The sequence below is a fragment of the Haliotis asinina genome, chromosome 11 (genome assembly GCF_037392515.1).
Source record: "Haliotis asinina isolate JCU_RB_2024 chromosome 11, JCU_Hal_asi_v2, whole genome shotgun sequence".
NCBI lineage: Eukaryota > Metazoa > Mollusca > Gastropoda > Lepetellida > Haliotidae > Haliotis > Haliotis asinina.
The window spans coordinates 55799531-55815192 of record NC_090290.1 but is presented as its reverse complement, the minus strand read 5'-3'; the positions used below and the strand labels follow the sequence as shown (position 1 = coordinate 55815192).

General features: G+C 37.9%; 1 protein-coding gene across 2 annotated transcripts in view; it reads right to left on the bottom strand.

Moving 5' to 3' along the window:
• Positions 1–15662, bottom strand: part of LOC137256183 (nostrin-like) — a 94440-nt gene that overhangs the window by 6882 nt on the left and 71896 nt on the right. For both annotated transcript variants that reach the window (XM_067793895.1, XM_067793893.1), the window contains 13 exons: positions 10050–10130; positions 7532–7594; positions 6425–6506; positions 5906–5968; positions 5449–5538; positions 4743–4859; positions 4310–4417; positions 3627–3749; positions 3327–3435; positions 2791–2879; positions 2100–2228; positions 1709–1859; positions 203–307 (listed from right to left, as the gene is read on the bottom strand). In XM_067793895.1, the coding sequence (XP_067649996.1) occupies positions 203–307; positions 1709–1859; positions 2100–2228; positions 2791–2879; positions 3327–3435; positions 3627–3749; positions 4310–4417; positions 4743–4859; positions 5449–5538; positions 5906–5968; positions 6425–6506; positions 7532–7594; positions 10050–10130 (1310 nt within the window). The remainder of the gene's footprint in view (positions 1–202; positions 308–1708; positions 1860–2099; positions 2229–2790; positions 2880–3326; positions 3436–3626; positions 3750–4309; positions 4418–4742; positions 4860–5448; positions 5539–5905; positions 5969–6424; positions 6507–7531; positions 7595–10049; positions 10131–15662) is intronic.

Here is a 15662-nt window from a genome sequence, read left to right as displayed (position 1 = left end):
CAGCCTAGGATAACAAAACACAGGACGTAGTCAAATTTGTCAGTGAGTAAGTATGGTTTCATGCTGCCCTTTAGCAACATTCCTGCAGTATCACGCAGGGGGAGAGATTTTGGAGGGTGGAGGAGGAAAAGGGAGAGAGGGATGGAGGGAGGGACACACTTAAATGTTGTCGCACAGAGACATGTGAATCGTGACCTCTCACCTTGTTTGATTGAAATCTCATCTCCATGAACGGCATCGTAATCATACACAGCCTTGCATCTCCCGATCGGTGTGAGAGGAGGAAATTCATCAAAGTCATCAGTTTCTAAAATGAAATGGGAAAACATTTTGTAAAATTCTTAAAACTAACCAACAGTGAAGAACTACAAGAACATGATGGAGAAAGTGAGTGAACTGAGTTTAACACTGATCATAGACAGTATTCAAGCTTTACTCTGCCATGTCAATATAATTTTAAAGGACGTGAAACCAATGAGTCTGGGCCCAGTACCAGAGCCTGTTCACAGCTGAACATTTGTTATTGATAAACCATAGCATTTTGACAGGTTGTAACATTACATACACTTTGTGCATCGAACCCTGGATATAAGGCTGAGAAATCTTGAAACAATCATGGCAAGGGATACTAACTGCTTCATACCTAAGGTTCAAAGGAAGCTTTCATTGTAATGTAGAATTTTGGATGAGCTAAAGGCAGCAGGTAGGCATGGAAAGCATAACAAAGGGATGATACAGTTTATGAGTAATGCTCCAGAAACTTTCTCCACACTTGCTTATTGCCATGTCTTGGGGAAGAGGGGGGAGGGGGGGGAATTCTTGTGGCTGGTAGATGAGAGAAACCTCCAATCCTCCAATACTTTGGTGTAATTGGATGTATACTGACAACTAGATACTGGTCATACATTCTCAATATTACACTAAACTAATAGATCAATCATTCTGTTGTAATTTTCATTAGAAAATAGGATGTCAAGGTTGTTCTTGTCAATGCCTGGGTACAAGGCAAATACCAGGATTGGATAGACAGGATTGCTGATAAAGATTACTGGATTATCTGGTCCAGACCTGATTATTTACAGATGGTCACAATATTGCTGAGTTTGACCCTCAAAACTAACCAATCGTCAGTGCCATTAACAAATAGTATGAGTCAGAGTGAGTGAGTGAGTGAGTGAGTGAGTGAGTGAGTGAGTGAGTTAGTTTAGTTTCACGCTGCACTCAGCAATATTTCAGCTATATGGCAGTGGTCTGTAAATAACAGAATCTGGACCAGACAATCCAGTGATCAACAACATGGGCATCGATCTGCGCAATTGGGAACCGATGACATGTGCCAACCAAGTCAGCGAGCCTGACCACCCGATCCAGTTAGTCGCCTCTTACGACAAGCATTGTCGCCTTTTATGGCAAGCATGGGTTGCTGAGAGCCTATTCTACCCCAGAACCTTAACGGGTCAGTATGAGTCAGAAAAAAAAAACACACTGCAAACATTTCTGGAGTCTACTCCCAAACAGTGCCCCGTCCATATAAAGTGACTGTAGCGCTATGACAGTTGTAAGTCAATGTTAAAGTCTGGGAGTTACGAATATCTTAGTGCCACATTAACTTTGAGAAACAGGGTCCTGAACGCAAACAGTGCATTCACACACTACCAACCTAAGGTAGGTATTCTGTTGTTGTTTAGATAATCATTCAGCAACTCACCAAACTCATCATCATCGTAGGTTGGTTCAACGGTGGAGTAGTGGTCCCCGACTGAGGATAGTGACGTGACAGAGCCAGCAGAGTATGTATAGTCAGAGTTACCGTCCAGCGCCAGGTTCATTGGCAGCTTCAACAAACTCACCATGTGACCCTGGACAGAAAATGAACCGACCCTGAGTCAGCTGCGATGTGAACTAGACCAATTTTTCTTCTGAAAGACATTCAAGCTCTTTATACCTTTATAAAATTCTTCTGACAGACATTTAAGCTCTTTATACCTTTATAATATTCAGATAATTAGATAACAAAGCTTGTTTTCTAGAGATTCTAGAGGACAGAATACAGATGAAACATAGTGTGAACATCGATGCTGACAGAGAACACATGATACCTGTTTTTCTCTGGTGGTCTCAATGTACTGAGAAAATCTATGGACTGGTGGGTCCCTCTTGTCCAGCTTGGCCAGTGACTTGGCGATCTTGTAGTGACTAGCTTCCAGAAAGTTGAGAGTAAAGGTTGTCTGCAAAGTCCAGGGAGCACAATAGATCAAGGGAGCAGTCTACTAAGATATCTAAGCTATATTGTAAGAATATGTTGAAGTACGGGAGCTAATCATCTTGGAGTGAGTGAGTTTAGTTTTAGTCTTTTAAGCAACAGTCTAGAAATATCAGTGGGTGGGGGCACACCAGAAATGGGCATCACTACTTGTGTGGGGAACTGAACTCAATCCTCAATGTGACTACCCCATTGCCCCAAATCATCTCAGAAAACAGATACCTTTCTGGAATAGGGACAAGGTCAATAGTTTTACGCTAGAAACTTGGAAACATTTGATTAGGCACAATTGCATAAGTCTTAGTACTGGTACTATCGTAAGACAATGTTCCTGTATGGGCGTCAGCACTAACCTAGCTGTGCAGAACTGAAGTTGGAAATTTTATCACATCTACATTGCTATCAAACCACATATCCAAACGTAGTTGCATGGTCATGACACAGACTATAATTTTATCACACTCCTCCTTCTACCAGAGCAGCAGCAGCAGCAGCAGCAGCAGCAGCAATGACAACAACGCATGTACCTGTTCTAATCTCTGTTTAACATCCTCCTGTGCATCAGCATCAGCAAAATTAGGCTTGGACTTGTACACATCTACCAGCTTCTGTACACCTGATAACAACAACATCATCTGCTGAACCAAAACAGCAACATTACTGATACAACAAAACTGTGATTCTCACCCGAGAAAGCCATACACATCTTGTGAATTTCTGAGACAAAGTACAACATTATATCCTAGATAATGTGTCAGCGTGAACTAGACTTTCATGTGTGGCACCTTGGCACAAATATCACCTGTGAAGTTACTCCAGTCAACAGTCCTAATACCATCCTATTCACCACAGGTATATGATCCATGTTTGAGCGTGTGCATGTGTCTGTCTTTTTTGTGTGTGGCTGTGTCTGTTAATTTATGTGTCTCTGTGTGTCTCTACCTGTGTGTGTATGCCTCTGCGTTTCTGTGTCTGTTTATGCATGTCTGTCAGGACACATTCAGTAAAGGATGACACTGGTCACACAGATCTGTCATGGAATTCCATGGAAAGTGCCACCTACCCTCCTTGCCCTTGCGGTCCCTCTCCAGCATCTGCTGTATGTAGAGCAGGTAGTTCTGTAGGGCATTCCGTCGCCGCACCGGGTTCATGTTGAACTGACTGTCTTCAGCCTGGATAGCAACATAACCTTGATTACCGTCAATAACATCCGATTCACAGATTTATGTTACATAACAGTAACTCAAGGTGTAAAACAAAAGGGTATACATACCAAAATACTGTACAGTACAGCACAGTTGACACACTGACTATACTTACTTCACAACCTAAACATACACACAAAATGATGCTTGGTACTTACATAGCAGTCCATCAACACTTGCTCCGGCATCCGCGCACCCTTCACGCCTTTCTCACGCACAACAATCTGAAGGTCATTCTGAAGGTCAACTGCCATCACACTCTCATTGAGATGGTCTAATATCTGAAGACAAGGAAACGAGTTGGTCAATATGCACATACAAAGACAATGAATTACTTTATATGGTAGCTTAAATGATGTCTGAAGCATATCGTACCTGAACTAGAGTCAACTATGTCTCATCACTAGATAGGAAATACTTTAAAAAGATGGCTGCACCTGCACTTCAGTAACATTTAGGACCGCAATGATTCACTCAGACCTTGATCAGATTATCAATATTGGACCCTCGAATCGATCACTTACAATTCGATTCTTCATGCAAGTATTCGATCACAAGAAAATGTTATCAACTGTTTGCTCATTTGGTCACTGCGACCAAATTTTGATGTTTTTCAATTAATCAGAGCACCACTAATTTCAGCACTCAAAACTACTTGAGTCTGGGTCAAAATTACATTTTGGGGTGTGGATATGATTTAAACAGGTATTCAAATATCAAACAAAATAGTGATAATGGTTATTAAACATGAAAACCAAGGTTTCTGATGAATCGAACAGCTGCAGCCCTAGTAATAGTCTGTATAATGGGTGTTAAAAATATATGAACAGCATGGACATACTCGTGTCAGTTTGGGAGGCAGCACAGATATGTGACTGTTGTACTTGTTGAGGTATTCCTGCATTGTCTTCACTCGTTCTTCTTCCAGGTGTTGCATCTGGGTACTGCCCTGAAGGAAACAACAGACAGCATCAGTAACAACACATAATCGGCAACTTTATCTGTACACACCTACCTCATGAACCTTTACCAAGATACTCAGGAATAAGTCATGTATTTGCAATAGTAACAGTATTGGTTTGAGTCTCCTTGTCCCACTTGGCCTGCTTACAGCTTCCATGGCTATGCAGGAACCCATTCAGTGGGCAAATAGCATGAGAACAATGCCAGGTGAATCTTACTATAACTGCTAAATGAAAACCAGTACTTTTCTACATTGCAACTGCTTTCATCACTGCATACAGATGCAATATGCAAAATAGACATGCAGTTACCTTGGAAACAGTGAACTCCCAGTCCTGCCTGGAGGTCTCTCCCTTGTAGCAAGACTCGGTGTACTCCTTGTCTGCTTTCCGGACTGCGGCCAGAGAGTTCTTGCTCTTCTTCTCCATCTGGAATCAGACATACCTCTTGTCAGGGTAAAAGTACATGAAGGGTCATACAGCACCGAGACACTTCTGGAGTTTCCACAGCAAGGACAACATTAACAGGCCTAGGCTAACCAGAGTTTGCTTTCAGGTTTGTTGGGAGATACTTCGTAATATCAGAATGGGTTTACTTATACGTAACAGTACAGAAATAGCTGTAATAATTATGTGTCTGTGCTTCTCCATATGAACGTTTCCGATACTGACTCTACAGACATGACAGTAAGTGAGTGAGGGAGGGAGGGGGCCAGCCAACCAGTTTATGCTGCACTCATCAGCATTCTAGCTATACAGGCGACAGTCTGTGAATAATCAAATCTATACCCACGATCAACACCATGAGCATAGCGCAATGCATATGGGCCAGATGCAAGCTCCACAGCACACATGAACGTAGCTATGCTTTTTGTCCTTACAAATACAAGCACTCAAACAGTTTCCAGAACATCTGAATTTTGTATTGCCATTTTATTTTGATTCCTGCCATTATATTTTGATTTATGTTTTAATATGTCTCTCCATAACAGGAGTTAAGGTCTGGTATGTGACTCACCTTTGCAATATCTTTTGACTTCCCTGATTTGACTTCTGAATCCTCCACCTTCTCATATTCCTTAGCACATGATACAGCGTTTTTCTTGGCCTGTGTAGTAGAGACAAGAGTTGTCATGGTAACCAAGCAAGTGAATGTTTAATGCTACTAGCAGTATATCAGGCTTATCAACATGGGTGTTAGACTAATGCTGATTATACCACTCGTTCATAAAGACACAGCCACAAATCAGGACGGATACCACTATTGGATACAGTGTACTGACTTTGAACCAACCAGTTTTTGTTCCATTCTGTTCAAGGCAGGTCAACAGCAAGTACCACAGTTTAGTGGACGGTCTGATAAGGTCTGATATAACCTTTAACCTTCAGCTCTCCCTGCAGAGGAATATCTATCAGACAAAGAAGATATTATCATACCACTACAGAACCCTACATCATCATACAGTCTCCCATACCTTATACTCCTCTGCTCTTCTGTCTGTGAGATTCTTGAATGCTTTATCTACCATGGCCTCAATCTGGAACAGGGACTAGTCATTGTACATACTGTCATACACTGTCATCACTATGTTGACTGATGTGGAATGACTGAAGACATGTGGTAAGTCCATCCAGGCTATCCAATACATTTATCACTTCTGAAATAACGTCGCTGATTTCAAACATTGAATTTCAAGTGGAATACAGTTAGACGTGCTTACCTAAATAAAAACAACAAAAAACACAAAGAGATACTACATAATATACACAAAGCTGTTCTAAATAACCAAGTCTATACATGGCAATCCAATGAGTATCAAGCATGTATCAAAGTTATGCTGTCACGAACCAGGTCAGTCACCTCTTTGTCTTATGACAAGTGTGGGATGGAGGGCAAGCTCAAACTTCACAGGGTTGTGTCATACCAAATTTCCTTTAAAAAATCCCCACTTATATAAAGTAAATATTATGAAAAAAAGTATCTCCAATCTTACCGGCTTCCGTGCTTTATTTTGTGCTTCCACAACAGATTTCAGAGGTTTACTAATTTCCTCCAGCAATCCAGAAGCTAAATTTCTGCAAAGGAAATGATTGTTGTTTGAAAGTTAATAACCTCTGACTGTACAGGCTATAATTCTAGTAACCGTTCATCATCAGCATTATGAAACCAGTAATTGTGACCATCTTTAACTAAGATATTGTGATACATATATGAAATAGATTCAGACGACAGAATACATGCTCTCAAATCATATAACCTTACACTTAAAGATAAAATGGTAGAATATCTAAAATCGACATTAAATAAGAACTAGACTTACTGAAGTGTGACAGTAAAAGTTACTCAGATACCACAAACAACCCAGTCACATATTTCCTTTTAATTTTGTACTTGAACAGGGGTTAAAAATCCCATTGCCAAATACCCAGAACAAGTCAGTTTTCATTTCAGGCAATCAAATAACGGTATCTAACTTGTCCGTGGGCTACTAGACAATTTCTGCTTATGGTTTCAAGCTGTAAATAAACTTAAATTTCATTTCATATCTGCTCATAGCATAGCTATTAAATTTTGCAATAAAATCACGTTAAATCACTTTCCGATAAATAGTCCAGTAAACATTACCATCAAATACCATCTTAATTCATTCTTTCATGATTACATCATCAAGATTATGTCATAAAAATCAGGGCAAGTGGAAACTTAATCAGGACAAGTTACTTTCTTCAAGTCGCTTGCCTTGTGGCAACTGGCTTAAAAAAAACCTGAACCACTGCTTGAATCAGTAATTGTGGTACATACACCCCTAATTTCAATATTCGTTCAAAAAGTGAGTGAAAGATTTATTTTTGAGCCCACTTTGAACAGTCCTCCTGTCATACCAGGGCATGACACCCTACTGTGGCCCAAAGGTAGGCCAAAAGTTATTCATATCTTAGACATAAGCACTTTGGCACAGCTCACAAGCATGGACGCAGTACTAGCATTCCATTAAACACATTCAGAGTTAACCTGGATTCAAATCAATTCATTTGTGCTCTCAAAAAGACAGACTCAGGCAGCCTAATATCAAGTAAAAACTAGTTTGGAGGTGACATACTTGTGTAGCTCTGATTCCTGCTCCATGGCCAAAGCAGCTGACTTCCATCCATCAGATAAACTCCTGAAACAAAACACTGATATCAGATGATGGAGACAGACACTGCAGATAACAGAGACAGGCACTGCAGGGCTGACACAAGTAACTGACACTGACGGAAGTGCTCATAAAATTTCTAACATCATAAGTCTTTTGTTTCTTAACTCTTTATGAAATAGATGTTTGGCTGTCATTTTAGAAGATGCTGTTTATATGGTGAACATAGAGATTTGTCTGGGTTACCCCTTCAGGGCTACATCTTCTAGCTTTATTCTGGTTTTATTCAGAATAAAACAAGAACATATAACCCAGAAAAATCTCTATGTTCATCCTTATACTTTACTTGCAGGGTCTTCATAAAACACTGACGACTTCCAAATTTTGCATTTTTCAAAGTTTCTTTCAAATCATGCTCATTTAACCTAGAACACAAAGACTGGCTCTTCGTAGCCGACAAACAAAATTGATTGGAGTGAGTGGATTTAGTTTTACAGCAATATTCCAATAACGTCGAGCTATGCAACTGGGATATGATATGTGTCAGTTTAGTCAGTGAATCAAACCACTTGATCCTATTAGTTACCTTTTACAACAAGCATGCGCTACTGAAGATCAGTTCTAACATGGATCTTCACAGGTATATAAAAAAGTAAGGTTCCATTACAGCCATCATATATTCTAAAAAGCAGCTATTGACAAAATAAGAAACCACTAACAGACAGACCATAAAGAACCAAAGGCTGACAGCGACTTATGCACACTAGTTTGAAGCCAGAGTAAAGTACTATTTGGAGTAGCAAGCAAACTTTTTATAGAATAATTAGGAGATAAACATCATGTGTTGGCCAATTTCCGGGTGTTATTGAGTATTTGAAGCATGGGAATGCATTTGGATCCGACGGCGTTAGCCGGAGGTTTCAAATGAAATATTCCCGTGCTTCAAATACTCAGTAACACCCGGAAATTGGCCAACACATGATGTTTATCAACATTGTAAACACAAAAGTAAACCAAAGGGTTTTACTGTCTGCACTCGTTTACATCGAGTACGGGTACAGCAGTGAAGTGTCATCAGCAGGCCGTTTCAGCTGGTTCCCATGGTAGCGTCTGGAGTTGCTCATTTGTGACGTCATTCCAACTTTACGTCACAATGATTTGAATGACGTCACCACTGTTGCTGACTCAACAAAACAATTGTTTGCGAGGTCAATACGCAGTGAATAGTCTTGCAGTTTCCGGGAATCTAATACCATTTGATCATGTTTTTCAACCAATCAGATTACAGAACACAGTGACTTTTGGTTTACAATTACAAATAAAGTATTGTAATAATACAGCATCTTAAATAGAGTAATATGTAGATGATGACACACACACAGAGTCAGTGTTGGATAGTTTTGTGATTATTGTTCACAGGAAAAAATTTCCAGAAACTTAGCTTTCATGGTCAGGTTTCATAGTAATTTATTTTGACTTTTCCTGGCTTAACAACAGGACATGATGATAACTGACTTTTATTACTCGCCTGTTGGAAGATACTGCAGTGTAATATTTTTACGGCAACATTACACTAGTGTAATACCGCTAGACGTATGATATCAAAGTGGTTCAAAGTTGCAATGTCACAATGCTGATGTCACTGTCGCAGAAAGCTGAGAGTCCTCACACTGTAGGCAATTTCGCCGCAGTTTTTGTCAATTTATGTTGGCGAGTAATAAACAGAATATTAAACTCGCTTCCGTGAAATGCCACTTTTATTAAACTCATTAAAGATTCAGTATCAAACTCCTTTTCAATAGGTTGATACCAAACCATTAACTCGTTTAATAAAAATGGTATTACACAGATGGTCGTTTAGTATCCCCTATGACTCTGTCTCTGTCATTACACTTGTTACATATTGTTTTCAGTTTGAAACTGTAACCTGCAGCCCTTTGTTCCCTAGGAATTCCGATGCTGCAGAAGAAGGGCTTTTTACATGAGTAAGTAACAGATGAAATGAGTTATTACAATCGACTCTTCTCCACAAGTATATCCACAGTTCTTTCTACATTCATAAACTTACAATGATGATGACAGAATGGAAACTGATATACCACGTCACGTATTACTCAAGTTTAGTATCTAGTCAATGGAACCGAACACATAAAACGACCACTGAGTTCCTGGCCACTCTACCACACCCTCACTAACCCAACACGACTAACTGAGGACATGGAAATATCCCATGATGGTAGTCCCAGACAACTAACATTTGAGATGTAGAACGCAAGTTGATTAGTTCTGAATGCTTGTATTTTGCTGTAATTTGAAACTGAACTAAAAAGAAATGTAACAGATTGCTGTGATATCAAAGACAACAGCCTACAGCCTGTAACAACACAGCTAATAAATGTGTTACTGTCTTCCGAAAGGTTACATCAGAGTGTGTGTCATTGAAATACAGCTTGTTATAACTGTTCAAGAATAAGAGACTTACCCCAACCCGGTGCCGGCAGCTTTAGCTAGCTTACTGCCAATTCTTGCCAATCCCTTGGCATATGTGCTTTCAATATCCGCCCTGAAATGACAATCACAAAAAAGATTGAACCAACATAGCATGGTTATGAAGACAATGTAATGCATTTTGAAAGTTTTAGCAGACAAAAGCCTGATCATGCTGGAGTGCCTTATCACAGCCAGTGGACCAAATAAGATCCTCCATCCACTCAAGGGCCCACCCACATGGCCAAATATATCAGTATTGGAGTGAAGTAAAACTTACTGTGGCATCATCTTTTTCTTTTCAGCCACACAGTGATTACTGGTATTAGAATGTCATGCCATACCCTTGAAGAGAAGATAAGTAAACAATACTGCTGAAGTGAATTGCAAATGCTTCACAGACCATTGTGACATCATCAGCTACAATGACATCACAATCAAATGACATCGCTCTCATTTCTCTTATCCTGACTTTGGTTAGCTGTACTTTTACACTTCAAGACTTTAAACGACTTGGGATGAGAGGTAGAATCTCACCCAAATGCCTTTTCATATCAAATACTCCAACACACATCATTATTGGGGGTTACAAAAAAATCCCAATGCCCGATGCACAGGACAAGTCAGGCCTGCAAATAATGGTATCTTACTTGCGCGTGAGGTACTAGATCATTTCTTCTCATGGTTTCAAACTGCAAATAGACTTGGATTTCACTTCATGTCTGCTCAAAAGGTAGCTATTAAATTTCACAATGACAATTATCTACCTTTGCTATTTATCACTTCTCAATGAAATAGTCCTGCAAACATAAGCATCAAATACCATGCTGACTCAATCTTTCATCATTACACCATCATGATTATGTCATAAAAATCAGGGCAAATGGAAAATTAGTCAGGACAAGTTACTTTCATAAAGACACTTGACCTGTTGCAAGTGTTTTTTTTTGTTGTATATTTTTTTTCAAAAATTGAACCCCTGATCATAAATATCAGCAATCCTCAGAGATTTACATGTTTATGGACTTGTTGTGACACATTCAAAAACAAAACTTGATTTTGGAGTTGTAGATTTTGTAACTCCAGATAACCATACAATCATATTTGGAATATAAGTGATACATCGCTATAGAAATGAATACTTCTTTGACACAATCTAATTTTTGGGATGTCAAGTGAGCCAACTGTCTAAATACCCCCACTTAAAACAGGGTGTGGTGAGCTTGCATCAAATCACCACTGACATAATAACATGGATAATTTACTGCTTACTAAGTATTTAATCATCCTTACAATATTGTCACTGCTTGAAATTGCCACTCCACAAAGGGTACACTGAGCTAGATATCTTTATGCAATGATTAAGTTTTATGTAATTACATGCCTTCCTGATAACCTTCATCGTGTCATACATGTAATTACTATTCCGAGATAAATAATTGGGTGGAGACTATGTGGTATGATACAGAAGAGACTGGGATCTTTTGTTCATATTAAAATTGTGTTCTCATGATCAGGAACTGACTAATTTACAAGTGTGGAAATTGTCCTGCATCACTTGAGGAGCGGAGCTTGGAGTGTTTGTTAACAAAGGGAGGTAACTCTTCCAGTAACACTGACTTGCAGCTACTTCAACACATCAGTATCTGTTGTTCACACAAATTGTAGGAAGAATAGAGCGTGCAGTGAGAACCTAACAGTTGTAATACGATGATAAAGTGTAAACTGAAAAATGTTTTGAATGTCAGTCTATCCACTGATTAATACTAATCATATATTCCAATACTTTGAGCTCTCTTGCTTAACATGATGAATTATGCAATACCATTCTGCAGACATTTCTATTTTTGCTACAGATTTCGAGCCAGACTGCGATTACTTGCAAATACAAAGTCATCGTATCCCCACTGCTAATTATGTCAATCAGTACACTATCTGGTCAAGACTTGTAACATATTTGAAATAGTCCAGGGTCTAGATTTTCAAAGTTAGTGCCATACATTAACATTAACTTACAACTGACTATCTTTGCACAAAGAGAGCTTCGAAAATCTAGGCCCTGGAGTTCAGTGTTAAACAACCAATTTAGGAACACAGATAATTTAAAGTAAGAATTCCGAAGCAATTGCATCAATTTACCATATCATTAACTGTCAACTAACTTTACTGACAGTGCAATGGATTGAGCCAGTGTTGAGCTAACTGATGGCTTATACCAGAGAGAGAGACAAAGACAGAGTGTGAGAGAGGGGGGATAAAGTAAAAATATGTTGGTAGTGTTACAAGAGGGCAAGTGGTGCGAATTGTTTGTGATCTTGCATGCTGTGCCTAACAGTATCTGTACCAAGGGTATATCCCCAACTACCTATAGTAATTTCATGTGTTTTTTCAAAAAGGTTTTGAAAGGCATTTAGAAGTTGAACAAACATGAATGCATGACACAATTTATGGATAACAACTTCTCTTTATTCTTTGCACAACATTTCAGAGCTAATTCTTGTATCCTTAATCCTCTCAATGCTGCCGTCGAACCCATGCGAGAGGAGTGCAGGATAATGACATCTCCAAATAAAACTTGCAATAATTATACAGCGAGTCGGATTTACGTGTCATATGAATTATGTATGGAATGCACGAATTCTCAGCTTAATAAATATATAATCTTTAATATGTATACGTATCTTAAAATGAAATGCCTTCAAATTAAAAATGTGATTGCCAAATTTCTCGGCACGCAGTCGAAAATAACAGCCATTGCTGACTTTCGACCACACCACGTCAAGTGGTACCCAGTCTAATATTTTCTTCATAATGAAATATTTTTTGATAGTTTAATCAATATTTTTGTTCTTTGACGAAGAAAAAGCTCACAAGTTTCCCATTTCCTAAAAATTGGTAACTTTCGGCTTAAATAACTACAAACAAAACCAATCTCAATGTTACATCATCGATTGGACGAACACGAACGATCATGGCAACGGCTGTGAACAAACAAGTCTACATACATCGTGATGCCGAAAATAAATGTGCCATCCTTTTGATATATCCAACTATTTTATGTGGAATTAATTACATGGTGTGAATAGGTAAATGTTATTGTCTCTGCACAGAAATTACCGTATTTAGCAAGTTTATTTTGATTTTGTTTGATAAACTTTCCAACATTCACAATGTTGACAGCCGTAGGTGACCCGAAAGAGCATGGCCAACCTTGCGTTTTTCTAAGTGACATGACACGAAGGATGTTTGAAAATGCGTGTTCATAAGCAAAATCTGAACTCATATACACTGAAAGAAAACGACTCAATACCTATATAATGCAGATCATGAAACAATATCACAATATTTGTAATTGTACCCACCCTTGATGAAACCGGAAGCACGTACATGGTATGGCACTTGTGGAGTTAAAATATAAACGAGTTGGAAAACGACCATTGATACATTTTCTAAATTGATTCAAATTCCCGTAAGATCCATACTATACACCAGAAATACCTTTCAGTCATCCTCATTTATCTGCTGTTAGTTGTGTTCAATAGCAGTTGTCATTTGTTGCTTGTGTTGTAGTATTTTTCCTAATTTAGCCGTCGATGTGTTGATCTTTGGTTTAGCAAAATCCGAAGTCGACGATTTTCGCAGTCTATTTTTTTCAAAGAATGTTCTGACATGGGTGACTTATAAATTGTCAGTGTGTCGTAACAATAACATTATATTGTTCGCTGTATATCGTCACAAGAAGTAAAATTCTGATGATTGAAGATGTCATGAATATAATCAGTTTTCCTTTCGCAGAAACAAACGAAACCAGAGCTAGTGTGAGAATGTAACGTACAGTAAATGTATTTCATAAAAATTAATGACTGCTTAGAAAAAAACAACTGTCATCATCTTTGTGAATCAGTATTTATTATAGACATTAAAAGAGCTAAACTACACATCTTTTGTTCACGAATTTGGAGCAAAATTGAAATTATTTTGTTACTCCAAACAGCAGAGCTTTCGGAGTTAATTCTACCTAGCATAATGCAGGTAATGTTTCAGATCAAATTGTTTGACGTGTGTGCATATTTGTATAAAAAAAATCATATCATGTGGCTCAGTCCGTGGCTCCATACAGCTTTTAGATATTGCACTAGTGCAACCTGAACTGCAAAATGTACCTCATGTTTATGTCCATTATTTTACCTACTTGCACATTGTCTATGTTCATATTTTACTGTTAAAACAGACTTCATCTGGGAAACAGACTGATGATCCAAACTCTTGGAACAATGATTACACTGACAGTGATTGAAAGACAAACTCATTTTTTTCTTGTGATGAAATTTCATGAAGTAATATGAAATTATCATACCAGACCTAGAATAATTTTGTTGTAGTGATGTTTTGAATATGGAATATCAAAACTACAAGTGACAGATAATTAAGTGTTGAGTAGGAGGTGCAACCTGTGTTAGTCTGTGGCATCAAGGTAATCATGTGGTGGCACCAGGGACAAGTAGATTTCTTTTTCTTAATACTGAGCTCTGCAGTGAGTGGTTTTTGTTCTCCAGTTTGGAGCTATTTCATTAAAATTTCAATTTGGATTTTTTTCATTGCCATATGTATATGGCAAAGACGTACATATCAAATGCTTCTAGATCTTAAACGAAAGACTGCTTTGTCCTTGGCATTTTGTTCTTCAAAGAAGACTGTTCTTGATGTTTCTTGTTTTATGATGGTTTAGGCTATTGAACACTAAATAATTGGAGTATATCATCATCAGACACTTCAGCAAACAGAAACAATCCTTGAAAGTTCAATAGACTCATTTCATATTGTGACATTGCTCCTAAACCTAGGAAAAGACAATAAGGTAGAATAATTTATATTTACAGGATATGAAGCCTGTTTACTTTCACCAGAGACAATATAACTTATAATTATATGTATATGGTTTCTTTTTTTATCAAATGATAAGATTTTCTGATAAATATACTGTTACTGCAACAACATTTATGGCATTAGTCATATGTGATTCAAAATAATTCACCAAACAAAGAGGTACTGTTGAAAACAAAAATAGCTGATCACCCATTTGTATTTGATGTACATTTTGGCACGATATTATAAAGAAATAAAATACAAAAAATAATATGTAACATCTATCCATATATTTTATGGCATACATATAGTTGTATTAAAGAATTGTGCAAAATTGTCGGTTTTCCACATTACTGAAAGACATCAACTAAAATTTGGTTATTTGCATGTTGCTAATGTACTGACAGATCCTGAGTGTCTTTGTCCATGTTTATTTGGGAGAGAAAAATAATTGTCATATTATTAATATCAATTAACATATGAAAATATATGAAAAGATTTAAAGTTGTAACCAATTATGAAGCATAAAGCATTGACAAATCTATCATAATTATTCAACAAGAGCGTTAATTTATTGCATAAAATTATGAATGTAATTCAACTTGTTCTGAAGTGAGAAATAATTTTTCCAATCATGTAATATGAACGCAATATTTATCAAATCATCCCCGATTTCATGTGAAACTACAACTGAAAATATATTTTAGTTTATAAAACATGTATACTGCAGTTGCTACTACCC